The following is a 22,452-nucleotide window of genomic DNA, read 5'->3' as shown; positions in this document are numbered from 1 at the left end:
ATTAGACTGCTAGGTAGGTATGTCTGTTTAAATATACGAACAAATCTGAAGTTCAGGAGAGGTGTGATCTCCATATATAAATGTGGGAGTCATTGGCATAGAGGTAGTATTTAAAAGCTTTGAAACTAATGAGATCTCTAAAGGATAGAGCAGAGGATACTAAAACCTGAGCCCTGGTACACTCTAAGAGGACAGGGAGATGAGGAAGAACCAGGGAAAGTTTAGACTGAGGAGGAATGATGTAGGATAAAATCCATGAGGATGCGGTGTTCTAGAATCTAAGTGAAAAAAAAGTGATTTAATGAGGAGGGAATGCTTTCCTAGTAGGTCCAGTAGATGAAGACTGAGAATTCCTTCCTGCTGTCTTCCTTTTACTTCCAATTCAGGGCATTTGTATGTTAAGAAGCCTTCCAAACCCCAAATTTGAAAACTGAGTTCCTCTTATATGTTCCCTCAACACCTAGTATTAATACATTTTCTATAGTATTTCTTCAAAATTGCATCTGTGTTCTATGTTATTATATATCCAGAGCCTAGTGCAATGTCTGTATCATGTAAACACTCAAATGTATTTTTGTAGAATACATGAAAGAATGAAATTCATTAAATGGTTATTTTCTAACTGTAATTCTTTACAGGGCAAATATTCTGACTTTTTAAAAAAAAGTTTTTTTAATTTATATTTGGCTGTGTTGGGTCTTCGTTGCTGTGCGTGGGCATTCTCTAGTTGTGGCAATTGGGAGCTACTCTTGGTTGCGGTGTGCGGGCTTCTCATTGCAGTGGCTTCTCTTGTTGCAGAGCCCAGGCTCTAGGTTTGTGGGCTTCCATAGTTGTGGCGCCCAGGCTTCAGTAGTTGTGGCTTGCAGGCTCTAGAGCGCAGGCTCAGTAGTCGTGGTGCTCGGGCTTAGTTGCTCTGTGGCATGTGAGATCTTCCCGGATCAGGGCTTGAACCTGTGTCCCCTGCATTGGCAGGCGTATTTCCAACCCCTGCACCACCAGGGAAGTCCTCTGACTATTTAAAATAGATATTTTCACTGGGGTTTAGTCCTGAAGCAGAGATGGAGCATTCTTGTGTTAAAAAGGGAGCAAAGACCCAGTTAGATGTCTTACCTCTGCCACTAGCTACATGATCTTCTTGGAGTTTTATCTTTTTGGTCCCATTTTCCAAAACTTTTAGATTCATTGGTATGGGTTAGGCCAGTGTGTTGCTTTTTCCATTTTTTAAAATTAAAGTTTTAATTTTGAGATCATTGTAAATTCATATGCTGTTGTGAGAAATAATGCAAAGAAATAATGCAGGTACAATCCTGGGTACCCTTCACCTAGTTTCCCCCAATGGTAATGTCTTGTAAAACTATAACACAATATCACCACCAGAATATTGACACCATCAAGATAGAGAAAATTTCCATCCCACAGGGATCCCTCATGTTGCCTTTTTAGAGTCACAACCTCTTCTCTCCTTCCCTACCTTAACCCCTGGCAACTACTAATCTTTTCTACAATTTTGTCATTTCAAGAATGTTTTATAGGGCTTCCCTAGTGGCACAGTGGTTGAGAGTCCACCTGCCAATGCAGGGGACACGAGTTCGTGCCCCGGTCCGGGAAGATCCCACATGCCGCGGAGCAGCTGGGCCCGTGAGCCATGGCCCCTGAGCCTGCGCGTCCAGAGCCTGTGCTCCGCAGCGGGAGAGTCCACAACAGTGAGAGGCTGGCGTACCACAAAAAAAAAAAACAATAACAGAATTATCTCCTCAAAGTACATAATTTCCCTGACCAGCCATTTGCTTATTTCCAAAATAAACTTCTTGGTAGTATATTTTAACAATATTTGATTCTCCTCAACACAGTTCCACTGTTTACTTAAGAATGCATCAGTAAATTCCTATTGAATTTACCTTGTTCCCAGTAGATTACACAAATGCCATCTTTAGCTTAAAATCTTAAAAGATTGAGAAAACTTTTCTTTATTCTCTTGTCAAGTGTTGCTTATCAAGATAACTGCTTAGAAAATGAGTTCTCCTAAATTTGCTTTCGCTAAATCTCCTTAGCCAATAGTTGTTGTGTTGATAATTTTAGTAACATGATATTAAAAGTTATATATTGCTGGTTCCATCTTAATGCCCCCCCAACCTTACTAAAAGTAAACTAGTATGTATAGATTGAATAAAACCTTTTTTGCTGAATTTCTAAACTAAATCCTCTACAGTTTTCATGATTAGAAAGATGTTTATTATAACTGTTAGTTTCTTGATAATTTAGAAAGAAGATTAAGCCTGAGTCTTCTACTATTAATGTAATGTTGGTTACAGCTGACCTTTTGCAGCACATGAACGTGTATGACTGATCTACATACGTATTTTTCATTATAAGTTTTGTACTTTAGAAAGATATTATAAATGGGAAAGCGCTTTTTACAAATGTCTTTATTTTGAGTATTAACTAAAACATTCCTTTTCTATTAATTAGATTGTACCAGTACATATTTTTAAGTCCTTTATGTATTCAAGTACCTATTTGAATTATCAGTGAGCCAGTCACACCATAATTTTAGTTTAATTGAAATTTTTTCTAAACATTTCTGTTCTATTTTAGACATCTTCCATCTTCATATTTAAATAATTATTTTTTCTCTTATTTGTTACTCTATTAAAACATTTTTTTATTAAGATGGCTTTAGTTTCATTGTTTATTTTTACTAATATAGTATCTGATTCAGTCCTCATAAAATAAATCATGTAAGTTACAATGTGACCTCAACATAGCAGATATTTTTTTTCTTGCAGTATTTAAAAATTTTTTTTACAACTTAAAAAAAGCAAAGATAATAGGTAGTAGAATGGTTTTTGTATATTTTTCTTAGCTTCTTGCCAGTGTTCCTCACTAAAATTTGATGTCCCTTGTCCTACTCACTCTGAAGGGCTTCTGGAAAGTTGACATGGCTCTTTCTAATGCTACTACCCTTAACAGGATAAATTTCACTTAATCCCAACTCCTCTGAATTTTGACTTTCTAGATTGAAGTCTGGAATGGGTATATCTGATTAGCAAAATCAATAGCTATAAGGAAGCCTGGGAAAGCAAGAATCTGGTATTTCCAGCTTTATTATCGGAAGGTGATAATCTGACTCCCACTCATATTTGTAATGTAAGGAAATTTCTAAACATAACAGGGGTCCCAGATGTTGGGTGGCTGCAAAAAATGATATAAGTTTACTATCTCTAGGTGGCTCCCAATATATGTATTCACTCTTGTGCTCTACCTAGAGTTCCAGACTCATGTTTTTTTCAAGTCTATTTGGCATATCCACTTCATATCTTACAGTCATCTCAAACTACATAGATTGCTAAAGGATTTGTTGATTTTTTTTCCTCCCCATCCATTTGTTCGTTAGCCTTTAAGCTCTCAGTAAATTGCACAACTCCATCATGCTAAATATATCAATACATCTTGATTTCACATTTCCCTTATTCTCCACATGTACTCCATCAGCAAGTCCTGTTTGCTTTACCTCTGAGACATTTCCCAAATCCAGTTCCACTGCTAAAGATGATTTTTGCCATGTCTTTTGCAGCATGATAATAGGTTTCTTGCTTTCATGCTTTCCCCCTTCTGAACCATTCTCTATTCTCTCTCTCTTTTAAAAAATTTTTTGGCCACACTGCACGGCTTGCAGGATCTTAGTTCCCCGACCAAGGATCAAACCTGTGCCCCCTGCATTGGAAGCACAGAGTCCTAATCACTGGACTGCCAGGGAATTCCCCCCATTCTCTGTTCTTTACTCAGTTTTATTATTGCTATTGAGAAGGTGCTAGGGATGCTGACTCATTGGTGCTTATGAGGACCTTATCAGACAAGTGTGAGTCATAAATCATCTCTTATATCCAGTTGCCATTGAGGCGGTGGGGGCTTTGTGGACTGGCAAAGTCCTGTAGGAACATTTTCCCATGCCTTTCTATTGATAGCTTTGTCCTCCTCTTGTAGTTTTTGAAATGTAAGTCAGATTGTGTCACTCCCCTTCTTAAAACTTTCCAGTAACTGCTATCCAGTATGACTTTCAGTGAAGAATGAAATGTTCTATGTTCTATTTGTGCACCGTTCAGTGTGAGGGCCACTAGCCATATGTGCCTATTGAGCACTTGAAACATGGTTGATGGAGGAACTGAGGAACTGAATTTTTAATGTAGTTAAATTTAAATAGCTACATCTGCCTAGTAGTGTATTTGACAGCACCTCTCCTTTGGCTTCCCTTCATTCTTAAAGTGGAATCCAAAGTCCTTATCAAGGACTTCTATGATCTGACTCTTGGTTATCTCAGTAACTTCATCTCATATCATTCTCTTCGTTGGTCTAACCACATTGGCCTCTTCTCTGTGTCTAGAAAACACTAAGCTTTTTCTCAACTCAGGGTCTTTTTACTTATGCTGTTTGCCTGGAGTGCTCTTCTTTCAACTTTGAACCTGACTGGTTCTTTCATATCCTTTAGACTGTAGACCAAGACCAAGTATCACCTAAGAGTGGCCTTACCTTGTCATCCTGCCTAAAGTGGCCATTACCCTCTTAAGTTTCTTCATAATACTTGTACTATACTGTAATTAATCTTGTTTATTTATTTGTTTATTTTCATCTCCCCCTCAAGAATGTTAGTTCTGTGGGGGTGTGATCCTTGGTTCTCTAGATTGTGGCGTGTAGTACTTATTTGTTATTAATAAATACTTGTTGAATTCTTGAGATTCTTAAACATTGTACACAGAGGTTTATTACTTTTTTAGGGGAGAGGGAGGCTAAAGTTTTATAAGTCTGCAAATAATTGAGAATTAAAGCAAATTTGTTTTAAAAATGAGATTATATATAAACAGACGAATGGTTCAATCTAAATACCAAGTGTTATTATTAGAGAAGCTTTATAGTTTAGTGACTTAATAGGACTTTTCTTCTTACAGCGTTCTAAGAATTTACTGATATATGAAATTTTTATGTGGTGGAAAATTAAAATTATAACTGTGGAAAGCCACTGGTGAGGAAAGTGCTAATCAGGCAGAGTTGTTTCTTTTTGAATTTTATTTTATATTTCTTTTTGAATTTTATTTTCTTTTTTTAAATACAGCAGGTTCCTATTAGTTATCTATTTTATACATATTTATAAATGTATATACATTTATATATATGTATATACATATATAAATGTATATGTATATACATTTATACATGTATATATGTCAATCAGGCAGAGTTTATACTGTGGATTCAAGTGATTAAAGAATTCATTTTAATATTTAAAAGTCAATCTCATTCAATAATATTAAGTTAATTTAATTATAAATTTGGAGTTGATGCCTTTGCTTAAAAAAATTTTTTTAATGCAATTTAACCTCATTCTTAGAAAATCTAGTATAATATGAAAATGAACACCTATTAAAGGATTAATTATAAAAGGATTCATCTTTCTGTAACAAATTCATCCCTATTTTAAAAATTATTTAGTTTGTAAAAATCTAGTTGATTTATAACGTTTTAATGATACATTTATTGCTTAAAATGGGTATGGCTACATCATGGCTGAATTAGAAATACAAATGAAGTAGAGTATGCTGGTTCTTAGTGCATTAAGTAATTGCTTTTGGACTCAGTGCTTTGAATTTTCTTAATAGTTTATTCTGGGAACATGATTTAACCAATTTATATCTAGTATGTCAAGGCTATTGATAAGTGCTTTCATATTATTATTTATGTTTAATTCTCTAATACACTTAGTAATATCTATTTCCCCCACCCCTCCCTCTTGTGATTCTTTTGTTTTTAGGATCATCATGCCCAGAGGTCATGACATAAAAAAGTCTCTTACACCTCAGATTTCTTGTTTGACAAGTGAATCTTATAAACAGCTGGATTTTTTGCCTGACAAACTAAGAGCAAAGCTGCTTCCCTTCCAGAAAGATGGCATCACTTTTGCCTTGAGAAGAGACGGCAGGTAAAGTACTTTTTTCAAGACATGCTAAAATGCTAAATCCCTGGCAAGTGAATAAAAAAACAAAGCTTTGTGGAAAAAAAATCTTTTTGTGTATACGTAGTCTTCCCCGTTCTTTTTTTTTTTTTTTACTGGATCATGAAATAATAATTTCAGGATATATTTTATTTTGCCTTCATTCTTGAATGATACTTCAGTTGGCAATACAGCTCTACTTTAATAGCCTTTTTTTTCTTAGCACCCTGAACACTGTTTTCTGCTGTCTTCTGGCTTCCATAGGTGCCATTAAAAAGTGTGCTCTCGGGCTTCCCTGGTGGCGCAGTGGTTGAGAGTCCGCCTGCCAATTCAGGGGACATGGGTTCGTTCCCCGGTCCGGGAAGATCCCACATGCCGCGGAGCGGCTGGGCCCGTGGGCCATGGCCACTGAGCCTGCGCGTTCAGAGCCTGTGCTCCACAACAGGAGAGACCGCAACAGTGAGAGGCCCATGTACCGCAAAAAAAAAAAAAAGTGTGCTCTTGAGTCTCAAAATATTATCCTACAGGTGACTTATTGATTACAAAGAGAAAAATTACACTTAAAATGGTCAAGGTTGGTATCTCCGATAATGGTACAGGTGCCGGCATAATGTGGTACACAGGAGGTCTATAACTTTCTTTTTTTTTAAGTTATTTATTTAATTTATTTATTTTTGGCTGTGTTGGGTCTTCGTGGCTGCACACGGGCTTTCTCTAGTTGCAGTGAGCAGTGCGTGTGCCTCTCATTGTGGTGGCTTTTCTTGTTGCGGAGCACGGGCTCTAGGCATGTGGGCTTAAGTACTTATGGCATGCAGGCTCAGTAGTTGTGGTTCGAGGGCTGTAAAGCACAGGCTCAGTGATTGTGGCTCATGGGCCTAGCTGCTACATGGCAAGTGGGATCCTCCCGGACCAGGGATCGAACCCGTGTCCCCTGCATTGGCAGGTGGACTCTCAACCACTGCGCCACCAGGCAAGTCCCAGTGTATAACATTCTTACGTGGTGTTCTTCCTAGAAATATTTGACCTGATAATCCTGAGGAAACTGTCAAACCAGTTCAGCATGTGGGACATTTTTTCAGGACAACTGACCTGATCTCTTCAAATGATTAAATGTCATGGAGAACCAAAGGAAGTGGTGGGAATGTTCTAAATTGAGAAGCAACCTAAGAGCTAGAACAACTGAAAGTAATGCATAAACCTTGATTAGATCCTGAATAAGTAAAAAGAAAAGCTTTAAAGGTCACTTTTGGGTTAACTGGGAAAACTTCATCTGGACTCTATTAGAGTGCTGTTATTGAATTAATGTTGATTACCTTAGATGTGGGAATGGTGTTATAGTTGAATATAAGAATGTTCTTGTTCCTGGGAAATGCATGATAAAGAATTTGGGGATGAAGAATCCTGCTATCGGGCTTCCCTGGTAGCGCAGTGGTTGAGAGTCCGCCTGCCGATGCAGGGGACACGGGTTCGTGCCCCGGTCTGGGAAGATCCCACATGCCGTGGAGTGGCTGGGCCCGTGAGCCATGGCCGCTGAGCCTGCGCGTCTGGAGCCTGTGCTCCGCAATGAGAGAGGCCACAACAGTGAGAGGCCCGCGTACCGCAAAAAAAAAAAAAAAAGAATCCTGCTATCTATAGCCTATTTTCTACATTTTCCCAAAAGGGAAAGGCATGTATATGTTTAGAGAAACTTTGAGGAGGTCAGCCAAAATATTAACAGTGTGAACACTTGAGTGGTATAAATGTATTCATTGTATTATTCTTTTTGACTTTTATGTGAGTTTGAAAATTTTCAAAAAAAATGAATCAGTCTAATTTTCATTTCTTTGTAAACTATCTTTTATCTGTATCTGATTTTAAGATTTTCTCTTTGTCTTTGGAGTTTTGCAATTTTGCTATAATTTATTCTATATGTTTTTTTTTTTTTTTTTGCGGTATGCTGGCCTCTCACTGTTGTGGCCTCTTCCGTTGCGGAGCACAGGCTCCAGATGTGCAGGCTCAGCGGCCATGGCTCACGGGCCCAGCTGCTCTGCAGCACATGGGATCTTCCTGGACCGGGGCACGAACCCATGTCCCCTGCATTGGCAGGTGGACTCTCAACCACTGCGCCACCAGGGAAGCCCAGTTTTCTTTTTATTTATCCTGCTTGAGATTGTTGTATGTTTTTAATCTGAGATTTGTGCTATGTTGATTCTGGGAAATTCTCACTCTTCAAATATTGATTCTTACCCATTCTCTTTATTTTCTTCTGCTGCTACTCCAATTAGATTTATACTTGTCCATTTCACTTTATCCTATGCTTCCATTAATGTCTCATATTTTCTATGTCTATCTGGGCTACATTATGGCTGTTTCATTGTTGTTGTTTTAAATGGGCTTGACCAAAAAGTTCATTCGGGTTTTTCTGCAAGATGTTACAGAAAAACCCACACGAACTTTTTGGCCAACCCAATAAATATTTATTTATTTTATTTATTTATTTGGCTGTGCTGGGTCTTAGTTGCGGCACACAGGACCTTTGTTGCCACGTGTGGCATCTTTTAGTCGTGGCATGTGGCATCTTTTTTTTTTTTTAGTTGTGGCATGTGGGATCTTTAGTTGAGGCCTGTGGGATCTAGTTCCCTGACCAGGGATTGAACCTGGGTACCCTGCACTGGGAGCTTGGAGTCTTAGCCATCGGACCACCAGGGAAGTCCCTATGGCTGTTCTTAAGATCTCTCTTATAGTTTATGATTCAGCTTTTTAATCTGTTACATATTCAGCTTTATAGAACTTTTTTTTTTTTTTTTTTTTTTTTTTGTGGTACACGGGCCTCTCACTGTTGTGGCCTCTCCCGTTGTGGAGCGCAGGCTCAGCGGCCGTGGCTCACAGGCCCAACCGCTCCGCGGCATGTGGGATTTTCCCGGACCGGGCCACGAACCAGCGTCCCCTGCATTGACAGGCGGACTCTCAACCACTGCGCCACCAGGGAAGCCCCCTAAAGAACTTTTTTTAATGATGAATAACATGTGGAGAAGTGTGTGCAGATCATAAGCATATAACTTGAAGAATTTTCACCGTATAGCCATCACCACAATGAAGAAATAGAACGTTACCTGCATCCCAGAAACCTTCCTTTTGCTTTTTCCCAATCACTACCGCCTCCCTCCTTTCCAAAGGTAACCACTATCCTGATTTCTCACACCACAGATTACTTTTAGATGTTCAACTATGTTAATTGTAATCATCCATATGTACTCTTTTTTTAAATTTATTTATTTAATTTATGTATTTTTGGCTGCGTTGGGTCTTCGTTGCTGTGTGCGGACTTTCTCTAGCTGTGGCGAGTGGGGGCTACTCTTTGTTGCGGTGCGCAGGCTTCTCATTGCAGTGGCTTCTCTTGTTGTGGAGCTTGGGCTCTAGGCACGTGGGCTCAGTAGTTGTGGCGCACGGGCTTAGTTGCTCTGTGGCATGTGGGACCTTCCCAAACCAGGCTTGAACGCATGTCCCCTGCATTGGCAGACAGATTCTTAACCACTGTGCCACCAGGGAAGCCCCGTATGTACTCTTTTGTGTCTGACTTTTCTCATTCAACATCATTGTGAGATCCTTCCATAGTGTAGCATGTAGTTGTAATTGGTTCATTCTCATTGCTATATAAAATTCCATTGTATAAATATACCATAATTTATTTATTCATTCTACTGTTGATGAGCACTTGGGTTGTTTCTAGTTTGGAGCTCTTAAAAATAACAATACTATGAACATTCTTAGACAATTCTTTTGGTAAACATATATACACATTTCTGTTGTGCATATACCAAGAAGAGGAATTGTTGGTCATAAATATGCATATATTCCACTAAGTAGATGCAGCCTCTGTTAGTTTGTCAGGGATGTCATAACGAAGTACCATAACTGGGTGGGTTGAACAACTGAAATTTATTGTCTCACGGTTCTTGAGGCTAGAATTCGAAAATCAAGGGGTTGGCAGAGTTGATTCCTTCTCAGGACTGTGAGGGAAGGATCTGTTCCAGGTCTCTCTCCTTGGCTTTTAGATGCGTATCTTCTTCCAATGTCTTTTCACATCATCTTCCCTCTATTTGTGTCAGAAATTTCCCTTCTTATAAGGACATCAGTCATATTGGATTTGGGCCCACCCAAATGACTTAATTACTGATTACATCAGTAATGACCCTATTTCCAGATGAGGTCACTTTCTGAGGGACTGGAGCTAAGACTTCAACATATGAATTTTGGGGGACACAGTTCAACCCATAACTTGGCCAAACATTTTTCAAAGTGATTTAACCAATTTATACTTGTGTCAACAGCGGATAAGAGTTCCATTTGTACCACAGCCTCACCAGTACCTCATATTGCTTATCTTTAGTGCCATTTTAGTTATAGGAATATAGTGATATCCATTGACTTTTCAGGTACATTTTTCTGATGACAAATGAAGCTTAACACCTTTTCGTATGCTTATTAGCTGTTTGGATATCCTCTTATGTTAAGTGCTTGTTCATGTCTTATCCATTTTTCTCCTGGGTTATCTGCCTGCCTTTTTCTTATCATTTTGTAGAGACTTATCAGATTTATATTCTGGATGGGTCTTTTGTATCTGTGTTGCAAATGATTTTTCTCAGGCTATGGCTTGCCTTTTCACTCTCTTAATTATGCCTTTTGATAAGCAGACATTCTCAAATTTAATGTCCTGTTAAATATTCTTTATTGGTATTGTCTTTTATGGCTGACACTTTTTGCATCCTATTTAAGAAATCTTTGTCTATTACAAGGTTGTGAAGATAATTTCCTGTGTTTTCTTCTAAAAACTTTTTTGTCTCTTTTTTACATTTAGATCTACAACCTACTTGGGTTTTTTGTTTGCTTGTTTGTTTGGCCTTTTGGTTTGTGGGATCTTAGTTCCTTGACCAAGCATTGAACCCGAGCCCTTGACAGTGAAAGTGCGGATTCCTAACCGCCAGTCCGCCAGGGAATTCTCTACAATCAACTTGGAATTGATTTTTGTATATGTTATAAGGTAGAGGTGATGGTGGATTGATTGGTTATATTTATTTATTTACTATTGTATATGGAATATAATTGAACCATCACAATTTATTTATTTATTGGCTGTGTTGGGTCTTCGTTGCTGTGCGAGGGCTTTCTTTACTTGTGGTGAGTGGGGGCTACTCTTCATTGCGATGCATGGGCTTCTTATTGCGGTGGCTTCTCTTGTTGTGGAGCACGGGCTCTAGGCATGCGGACTTCAGTAGTTGTGGCACACGGGCTTCAGTAGTTGTGGCTCACGGGCTCTAGAGCACAGGCTCAGTAGTTGTGGCACACAGGCTTCGTTGCTCTGTGGCATGTGGGATCTTCCCGGACCAGGACTCGAACCCATTTCCCCTGCATTGGCAGGTGGATTCTTAAACACTGCACCACCAGGGAAGTCCTATTCTTCCATTTCTTTAATTGCCCTCCAGTTACTTCATCTCAATTATTCTTTTCCTTATTTCTTTTTCAGTAATTTTTTTGTAATTTTCAATATATAGTTCTTTCACATATATCATTGACTTTATTCCTAGGTATTTAATATTTTTGGTGCTGTTATAAATGGTCTTCCCCCCGCCTCCTACTGATTTTAAGGTTTTCTCTTTGTTCAGCTATCCAAAATTTTACTATGATGTGCCTAAGTGTGGTTTTCTTTGCATTTATACTTAATCTGTGGGCTGATATCATTCATTAGTTCTGGATAATTCTCTGTTGTTTTCTCTTCAACTGTTATTTTTGCTCATTCTTAATACTCCTTGCCTTCAGTTATACCTATGTTAGACCTTTTCTCAGTGTCCCATATATCTCTTATCTTCTTTTTTTGTATTTTCTTATTTTAAATTTCTCTGCTTCAGTTGGATATTTTTGTTTATCCATATTCTTGTTAACTAATACTATCTTTTGCTGTAAGTTAATCTATTGGATTCTCTTAAGGAAGAGACCATCACTCAAAATATCTTAAACCAAAGCCCACACAATATGTCTGACACAGGGAATTACCTGGCGGTTCCTTGGTTAAGAACTCTGCACTTTCACTGCTAAGGGCTGGGATTCAATCTCTGGTTGGGGAACTAAGATCCCGGAAGCCGTGTGGCATGGCCAAAAAAAAAGAAAAAGTCTGAAACAAAGAAGTTGAATTTATTACTTGCTAAGCAAGGGAGAACTGTCCTCCTTGGACATGGCTCTCCAAGCAAAGCAAGGAGTTAGTATTGTATCTGGTTTGGGAGGAAGTCTGTAGACTGTAAAAAACAGGAGTGTTTAATGACTTGATGAATTTCAGAGTATAGATGAGAGATTAGCCGACTAATGTCAAAGAACAGTCACTCTGTTCCTTTCTTGAAATTGGAGAATAGGAACATTTTATTTTCTGTTCTTAATGTCACATAGTGTATTTTTAAGCCCTAGAATATCCAGTTTCTATCTGCCTCGTTATGATGTTGGTATCTTGTTTCTTGCCAACTTTTAATTTCATCTCATTTCTGTAAATATCTAGAATATACTTATTTTACATATCTGAAGTGTTTTGGAGGCTAATTTACCTTTTGTTGTTATTGTTGTTCATGATAGCTTATTGCCCAATGTATTTGCTAATTAAAATTTTTTTTGTTTTAATAATTAGGTAATTATTTTTGTTGTTATTGTTGTTCATGATAGCTTATTTCCCAATGTATTTGCTAATTTAAAAATTTTGTTTTAATAATTAGGTAATCTTAATCTCTGGGAATTTTGAGAAACCTAAATAGTGAGTAGATTCTTTTAGGAAGGACTTACAAAGTTAAGTCTTTGGTTTAAGGTTTTCCAGGTCACATAGGCAGTATCAAATTCATTTTTAGGTAGGCTTATGATTATGAATTTTGATCATTAATTTTCTCCCCATGCCAAACCTTAAGTTTCCTTATTGGCTTTAAAAAAATTTTAGGTATAATTAAATTCAGTAAAATGCACAGATTTTAGCTGTACAGTTCAGTGAATTCTGATATATGTATACTTCTGTGTTTTCAAACACGTCAGATACAGAATACTTCCATCACCCAGAATAGGCCTCTTTTTAGTCAACTCCTTCCCCTTGAATTAGGCAACCACTGATTTGATGTCTGTCACCAGAATGTATTGTTTTGTGTTAGTTACTTGATGCTCTCTTAATTTTTTAAAGAATTTATTTAATTTACTTACGTATTTTTGGCTGCGTTGGATCTTTGTTGCTGCTTGCGGACTTTCTCTAGTTGAGGCGAGTGGGGGCAACTCTTCCTTGCGCTGCACGGGTTTTCTCATTGCGGTGGCTTCTCTTGTTGCAGAGCACGGGCTCTAAGCACGTGGGCTTCAGTAGTTATAGCATGCGGGCTCAGTAGTTGTGGCTCTCAGGCTCAGTAGTTGTGGCACATGGGCTTAGTTGCTCCACGGCATGTGGAATCTTCCCGGACCAGGGCTTGAACCCGTGTCCCCTGCATTAGCAGGCGGATTCTTAACCACTGCACCACCAGGGAAGTCCCTCTCAATATTTTTTAACTTTTTACTTTGAAATAATTTTAACTTATAGAGAAGTTATTAAGAAAAGTATAGAAATAACTTTCATATACCTTTTATCTAGTTTAATTTTAAACATTTTGCCACTTTTCCTTTACCTTTTTTTAACATTTTATTTTATATTGAAGTATAGTTGATTAACAATGTTGTGATAGTTTCAGGTGTACAGCAAAGTGATTCAGTTATACATATACATGTATCTATTCCTTTTCAAATTCTTTTCCCATTTAGGTTGTTACATAATATTGAGCAGAGTTCCCTGTGTATCTGTCACTGTATCTGTCAGCCTCTCACTGGTGGTATTAATTTTGATTGCTAGTGAAAGTGTTATAGTTTCTCTACCACATATATAGTTACTATTTTTCCCTCGCTCAATTGTTGCCTATTTAACAAACAACTAACATGAGATGTTAAGACCATGCAAATATGCTTCTCCTTATTTGATTTTTTCCTCTTGGATTTGCATCCATAGATGATTCTTGCTTAAAATAATTTTTGCCATGTAGTTGTTAAAATGTTGATTTATTGACTGGCATTCTGCTTTAAGGAAGAGCCCTCCTCTGCCCAGCAATCTCTTTCTCTCTCTCTCTCTGCCCATCCATCTGTCCTTCCGTCCTCAGTATGGGCTCATGGAATCCTATATATTGAATGAGTTATAATCCCTTACTCTACCATAGCTTACGTTTGTCTTTTTTGGAACTTGGTATGAATGGAAATCATATAATTTATGTGTGTCTGACTTCTCTTGTTCAACATGTTTTTGAGATTCATATACATTTTTTTGATCTCTGAATGTAGGACAGTTATTTTATTCATTCACTTGCTGACAGACATTTGGGTTGGTTCTAATTTAGGAGTCTTATGAATAAAGATGGTATTAACATTCTTGAACAAGTCCTTTTGTGGACATGCTTTCTCCTGCTACATTTTAGGGTAGGTATATCTGTTTACCTTTGTAAGAAAACTGCCCAACTTTTTTTCCACCCCATCAGCAATATATGAGAGTTCTCGGTGCTTGAAGTCTCAGCCTATATCATTTTAGCCATTTAAAATTAATGGATCTTCATGTGGTAGCTCATTGTATTTTAATTTGTGTTTTCCTAATGACTAATGATGTTGGCATCTTTCCCTGTGCTTATTGGGTGTCTATCTATATGAGATAGTTATATCTTATATTAATGTTTTACCCATGTTTTAGTTGTTGTCTTTTTTTTTTTATTTTTTGGCCTCACTGCATGGCTTGTGGGATCTTAGTTCCCCGACCAGAGATTGAACCTGGGCTGTGGCAGTGAAAGCACTGAGTCCTAACCATTGGACTGCCAGGGAATTCCCGGTTGTTGTCTTTTTACCTCTGATTTGAAGGAGTTTTTTTTATACTCTGCATAAAACACCTATGCCACATACATGTGTTATGGGTAGTTTCTCCCAGTCTATAACTTGCCTTTTACTTTTCTTCACATTATCCTTTGATCAACAGAATTTTAGAATTTTGATAAAATCCAGTTAATCCAGTTCTTATATGGTAATGCTTTTTATGTTGTCACCAATAAGTCTTTTTTACCCTACAATCACAAATATGGTCTCTTATATTTTGTACTGGAAGTTTTATAGTTTTAGCATTTGTGTTTTGATATATGATTTATCTCAAATTAATTTTTGTATATGGGGTGAGAAGAGAGTTCTAGGTTCAGTTTTCTTTCACACCGATATCCAGTTATTCCAGCACCATTTGTAGAAAAGTCTATATTCTTTTCCATAAGTTACGTTGGTGCCCTTGTGGCACAGCAATTGACCATACATGTATAAATCTACTTCCTGTTGGTTTCCTTTTGCTTATATCTCTCTTTCTATTGTCACCCCTTTTCCACTTTCATTTATGTTGTAGCTTTCTTAGGCTCATGTTTTGTTTAGGAGCCTCACTTCCACTGTTCATTTTGTGTAGATCTAAGACCCTATTCCTATTGCTCTGCTTGGCTGTTAAATCTTAAGGTTCCTTGTTGATGGTGTCTGTAGACACCTTCATTGTGACCCATGGCTTTATTACTCACCTGTTACTCTGGGTTTGACTTTCTCTTTTGTTTCTGGTCATTGTAAATCTTTTTTTTTACTTTTCTTCAGGCCAGCTTTGCATTTTAAAATATAGTATTTTATCTAATTTCCATATTTCTAGGTATTTGCAAAGGAAAGGGCTTATAGAATAACTGAACCACTGTAGTACTAGGAGCATGAATTTTACTGTTAAATCTTCATTTGGGATTATACTCCGTGTCATTCATTATATAATAGCCTTATTATAAAATTACTTTCCTTTTGTACTCTAAATTTAATCTTGTATAATTAATATTCCAACAACTATTTCTTTCTCACCATAATTTTTTTGTAGTGTACTTTTAACCATCTTTCTATTTTCAACATTTTTGAGACACTTCCTTTAGATGCTTTTTAAAATTTCAAAGTCAGATTTCACTTTGTGATTCAGTTTGTCTTTTCTCTTAAGTATTATTAAGCTTACTTTCATTCGTTGACATTAGAGCTATGTTTGGTCTTAATTCCATCATCATAGTAATTGTTACTGTTTCTAAAAATATGTTACTATATAATCACTTTGTGAACCACCAAATATATTACTATGTGATCCAAGTTTTCTTCTGTTTAGTATGTGCTTTTAGTAATTTGAAAGGTATAGACTTTGAATCCACTGGTAATCTTTATAACTATAGCTTTGTATAATATACTTGTATCTCCATTTTATTAGGCAGTGTTTTCTTATTCCCAGTTATGTGTAGTGATAGTTGGTATGTAGCCTTTTTCTCTTTCTAGCCTTCTTTCTCAGCACATCATATTAATTGGTTAAATTATTCTTCTGATGTTACCTTTGTATTTTAAAAAATATTTATAATTTATTCTACAATATACTTAGATTATTTTCTTTACCAACTTTATGTTTTTATTTTTTTTTAATTTGGCCACGCCATGCGGCTTGTGGGATCATAATTCCCTGACAAGGGATTGAACCCGGTCCCCGACAGTGAAAGCGAGGAGTCCTAACGACTGGACCGCCAGGGAATTCCCCTTTACCATCTTTAAATGATCTTTGCCTTTTTCCCCTCTTACCTCTTGTTAGGTATGTAATTTCGATGTTGTTGTTGTCTGTAACTGTTACATTCTCTTCTGTATGCAGATTATTTAAACCACTAAGTGATTTCATGCCTTCCCTTCAGTCCATTTTGTTTCTGCACAGTGTTCTTTGGTTGAAGTTATCTCCTCAAAGTTTTTCAGGACTAAACTAATGGGAAACCAATTCCCCAATTTCTTGCATTTTAAAAACGTCTTTACACAGAGTTTATACTAAATGACAAAGTGGCTGGGTAAGAAATTCCTCAGTCTCACTTTCTTTTCTGGCTGATGTTGTAGGCATTGCTCCACTGTTTACTGTAGACAAGCTGAGGGCCGCCTGGGTTTTTTGTTTTCTTCTTAGGGATGATTGATTTTTTTTGGTTTCACTACCCATTTTGGCAATCCAGTACTGGAATATGTCTTGGTGTTGATGCATCTATATCTCTTTCTGGATGGGCTATATTATTTTAATGTCCAGTTTACACTTTTCTATCATTTCTGGGAATTTTTCTTGAGTTACAGGGAGAGCAGTTTTTCAGAGCTTTTATTTTGGTTTTCTTCTTTGAAGCCATCAAGTATGCTTATGTTTTTTGATTCATTTTGGTCTATCATCTCTATCCTTTGTATTTTCTTTCATAATTTATTTTTTCTCTAAAACACTTTTGGTCTGTTCATTCCCTTTGAAAATTTTCTTTCAGTCATGTCCTATGTATACTTTCCTGTTTTTTTAGCGGTGCCTATTCTCTTTTCTGCTTCCATTTGGTCTTCATTTCAGTGGTGTTTATTTTTCTTTTACTTCTCACACCCGTCAGTTCACATTTAATTTCTTTGTTTTTTAACATAACTTCATTAAGTTTCTGTACCTCTACTTTATATATCTTGTTTTATAGAGGTAATTAAAGTTTAAATTTGTGGCACACTCTTTAACTATGATTTTCATCTGCTTCATAGGTACTTTTTTCTGTGTTTTTCCTTTTGATTTCCATTTTGTTTCCTTCTTATATTCATAGCATCAATTTTTTTAAGAAATTACTGCTCATCATTCAATAAGGAACATTTTTCCTGAGCCTGCTATTTGTGAAAGATCACCTCAGAGAGGGCTACAGTAATGTTCTAGACTAAAACCTATTCTCTTTACGACACTATTTTTTTTTGATTATTTATTGTTATTTTTATTTATTTTTATTGAAGTACGGTTGATTTATAATATTGTGTTAGTTTCAGGTATACAGCATAATGATCCAGTATATTTGCAGATTATATTCCGTTATAAGTTATTATAAGATAAAGGGTACAATTTCCTGTGCTATATAGTATATCCTTGCTGCTTATCTAATTAATATATAGTAGTTTGTTAATCTCATACCCCTAATTTGTCCCTCCCTTCTCTCTCCCCTTTGGTAACCACAAATTTATTTTCTGTATCTGTGAGTCTGTTTTGTATATACATTCATTTGTATTATTTTTTAGATTCCACATATAAGTGATATCATATAGCATTTGTCTTTCTCTGTCTGGCTTATTTCACTGAGTATAATATTCTCTAGGTCCATCCACATTGCTGCAAATGGCAATATTTCATTCTTTTTTATGGCTGAGTAATATTCCATTGTATGAGAGAGAGAGGGAGTGTGTGTGTGTGTGTGTGTGTGTGTGTGTGTGTATCACATCTTCTTAATCCAGTAGTCTGCTGATGGGCACTTAAGTTGCTTCTGTGTCTTGGCTATTATAAATAGTGCTGCTATGATCATTGGGGTGCATGTATCTCTTTGAATTAAGTGTTTTTGTTTTTTCTGGGTATATTCCCAGTAGTGGAATAGCTGGATCATATGGTAGTTCTATTTAAGGTGTAGTTAAGGTAGTTTTTTTAAGGCGCCTCCATACTGTTTTCCACAGTGACATAGTTACATTCCCACCAACAGTGTACAAGACTTCCCTTTTCTTCACATACTCTCCAACATCTGTTATTTGTAGACTTTTTGATGATAGCCATTCCGATAGGTGTGAGGTGAAACCTCATTGTGGTTTTGATTTGCGTTTCTCTAATATTTAGTGGTGTTGAGCATCTTTTCATGTGCCTATAAGCCATCTGCATGTCTTCTTTGGAAAAATGTCTCTTCAAGTCTTCTGCCCATTTTTTGATTGGATTGTTTGGTTTTTTGATATTGAGTTATATGAGCTGTTTATATATTTTGGATATTAACCCCTTGCCACATGCATCATTTGCAAATATTTTCTCCCATTTTGTAGGTTGTCTTTGTTTTGTCGATGTTTTCCTTTGCTGTGCAAAAGTTTTTAAGTTTAATTAGGTCCCATTTGCTTATTTTTGCTTTTATTTACTTTACTTTAGGAGGCTGAGCCAAGAAAATTTCTACTATTTATGTCAAAGAGTGTTTTGCCTATGTTCTCTTCTAGGCGTTTTATGGTTTCATGTTTATGACAGTATTTTTATATGTAATTTATTTCTTTTGATTATATGACCTGAGCAAAAGAAATCCACATAGCAGGGTAACTAATGGTATAAAGACTCTCAGTCCTCTCTTAGCCTCTCTGTGCTACCCCCATTTGGGGTTTCATCATTGAGCTCTGGCCTGGGGTTTCATCATTGAGCTCTGGCCTCTGATTTCTGCTTGCAGCCAGACTGGACCCAGGGATATGCTGGCTGCTGGTCAGTCTGTCTAGCCTGTTGTGTTGACTTGCAGAAGGGATTCTTGACTTGGCAACACAAGCGTCCCCCTCACTTTGGAACTGCGTCGTACTGTTTTGTTTTGTTTTCCTGAGATGTGAAGCCAGAAGTGTTTTTTCTAGATACACTCCTTCATTTGTTGTTGTTGTTGTTTTACTTTTTGGCCACGCGGCATGTGGGATCTTAGTTCCCCAACCAGGGATCGAACCCGCAACCCCTGCAGTGGAAGCGCAAAGTCTTAACCACTGGATGGCCAGGGAAGTCCCTGTTGTTGTTTTAGTATTTAATATTTTGGGTAACCTATCCTTGTTTTGTCTAGTTTTCAAAGATGATAAATAATCATGAGTTATATTTTTGAATCTGTGCTCCACCAAGCTCAGTGTTAAATACATTGCATAAGTAATTATTAAGTGATTTTTTTTACATATGTATTTTTGTCTGGTTATGTGTATACAACACGGCTGAAAATAATTGACAAACTTATTAATATGTGTAGTTTTTAGTATATGGTTGAACAAGAAGAAGGTTTGCTGTAAATGTCATTTACTTATTCACATCTGGTAAGATATAAGACGACTGTCAAAGAATTATTAGGCTTAGGCTTGTACACTGTCACTGGTACCTTCATCATTAGTTAATACTCATGTATAGATGGTGTTCTGAAATAAACTGATTTTCATTTCTTCTGGAAATCCTGGCAGAACCATTTGTTTTAATTATTTGTCTGCATGGGGGAAGAGAAGACTTCATGGTATTTAAGGCTTTTACCAAAAGTATGAGATGATGTTATAGTCATTTGTATTCTTTAAAGGTATCACTTGACAATGTAATTTGTTTCATTGTTTTCTTTTCTTTCCTAAAATTGAAAAGTATTTTGTTATAATACCCATTTAGATATATTGCCTTTGTAGTGTTATAATCCCTACTAGTTTGGCTGAATATAGATTGAATTTTTGCATCAGTGAACAAAAATATTGAAACACCTGGTCGTTTTGCTACAAGAAGTTTTTTTGTTAAAGTATTTTAATATGGGGCTTCCCTGGTGGCACAGTGGTTCAGAGTCCGCCTGCCGATGCAGGGGACGCGGGTTCGTGCCCTGGTCCGGGAAGATCCCACACGCCATGGAGTGGCTGGGCCCGTGAACCATGGCCGATGAGACTGCACGTCTGGAGCCTGTGCTCCGCAATGGGAGAGGTCACAACAGTGAGAGGCCTGCGTACCGCAAAAAAAAAAAAAAAAAAAAAATTTATTTTAATATTATGGTGTATATCACCATGCTTATCATCTCAACTTAATAAGATAAGGATAACTAGGTGAAGGTCTGAATGAACCTTGAAGTTGGGTATAAGAAAGCTGAAGAAATAAGTAGCAAAAATTTACTTATTAATTTCATACAATCTGAGTAATCTAATTCATGAGAAATGAAATCTTGACATTCTAAATAGCATTAATTTGAGTTGTAGAGCGAAGTCATTGTTTTGCTCCCTCCCCAAGCAGTGAGGGCCCTATAACAGTATCTAGAGCGAGATTTGGCAATGTCAAAAAGCTTTATTGATGCATACATCAATAGGTATAAATTTTGCATAAGCAAAAAGAAACAAAACAAAAATAAACAAGTGGGACTGCATCAAAGTAAAAAGCTTTTGTACAGCAAGGGAAACAACCAACAAAATGAAAAGGCAGCCTACCAAGTCGGAGAAAATATTTGCAAATCATATATCAGGTATGGGGTAGTATCTAAAATATATTAGGAACTGGTACGACTCAAAAAACAAATAATCCAATTAAAAAATGTTCAAAGGACCTGAATAGACATTTTTCCAAAGAAGACATACAGTTAGCGAACAGATACATGGAAAGATGCTCAGCATCACCAGTCATCAGGGAAATGCAAATATAAAGTCACAATAAGACATCACTTAATACCTGTTAGGAAGGCTTTTATCAAAAAGACAAGAAATAACAAGTGTTGGCGAGAATGTGGAAAAAAGGGAATCCTAGTGGTGTTGATGCAAATGTAAATAGGTATAGCCCTTGTGGAAAACAGTATGGAATTTCCTCAGAAAATTAAAAATAGAACTACCATGTGATCCAGCAGTCCCACTTCTGGGTATATATCTGAAAGAAATGAAATCGCTATCTGGAAGAGATATCTGTACCCCCATGTTCATTTCAATATTATTCACAGTGGACACAGTAGCCATGTGGAAACAACCTAAGTGTCCATTAATGGATGAATGGATAAAGTTGTAACAACATGGATGAATCTTGATGGCATTATGCTAAATGACATTAATTCAGACGGAGAAAGACAGATACTGTATGAACTCACTTATATGTGGGATCTAAAAACACTGAACTCATAGAAAGTAGATTAGTGGTTTCCAGGGGCCAAAGAGTGGGGGGAAATGGGGAGTTGTTGGTCAAACGGTACAAACTTTCAGTTGTAAGATGAATAATTTCTGGATCTAATGTATAACGTGGTGACTATAGTTAGCAGTACTGTACTGTATGTTTGAAAGTTGCTTAAGAGAGTAAATCTTAAATGTTCTCAGCACACACACAAAAATGGTAACGATGTATGGTGATAGATGTGTTAACTAACCTTATTGTGGTAATCATGTCAAAATATATATGTATATCAAATCATCACATTGTACACCTTAAACTTACAGGTTATATGTCAATTACATCTCAATAAAGCTAGAAAAAATAGATATAATTTTTATAGATGATCTTAACTGCTACTTTCATTTTAATAAACCTACTTAATCAGGCTTTTTATCTACCTGCTTTCAGGCTTTTTTATGCTTTGAGGAATAAAGTTAAGTGTGCTTATAGATCAACATGTATGCTAATTTCTGTTGAAGATACAGTTTCACTTTCTTAACATTTGTATGTTCACTGGAGTAACATTTTTAATTTCCTTGAAGAACTTTTCCTTTGCAGTCACAACTTGACTAACTGGTGCGAGAGGACTAGGATTCATCCTGTCTCAGCTTTTGACATGCCTTCCTCACTAAGTTTAATCATTTCTAGCTTTTGAGTTAAAGTGAGGGACGTGTGACTCTTTCTTTCACTTGAACACTTAAGAGGCTATTGTAAGGTTATT

At 36.8% G+C, this 22,452-nt stretch overlaps 1 protein-coding gene across 2 annotated transcripts in view; it reads left to right on the top strand.

Moving 5' to 3' along the window:
- Positions 1 to 5,810: 5,810 nt before the first annotated feature.
- ZRANB3 (zinc finger RANBP2-type containing 3) overlaps positions 5,811 to 22,452 on the top strand; it is a 237,638-nt gene continuing 220,996 nt past the window's right edge. For both annotated transcript variants that reach the window (XM_065880766.1, XM_065880765.1), the window contains exon 1: positions 5,811 to 5,971. In XM_065880766.1, coding sequence (XP_065736838.1) covers positions 5,811 to 5,971 — 161 coding nt within the window. The remainder of the gene's footprint in view (positions 5,972 to 22,452) is intronic.

The sequence above is a fragment of the Phocoena phocoena genome, chromosome 7 (assembly GCF_963924675.1).
Source record: "Phocoena phocoena chromosome 7, mPhoPho1.1, whole genome shotgun sequence".
Lineage (NCBI taxonomy): Eukaryota > Metazoa > Chordata > Mammalia > Artiodactyla > Phocoenidae > Phocoena > Phocoena phocoena.
Note: the sequence above shows the minus strand (reverse complement) of the source record. Positions and strands in the feature narration are given on the sequence as shown.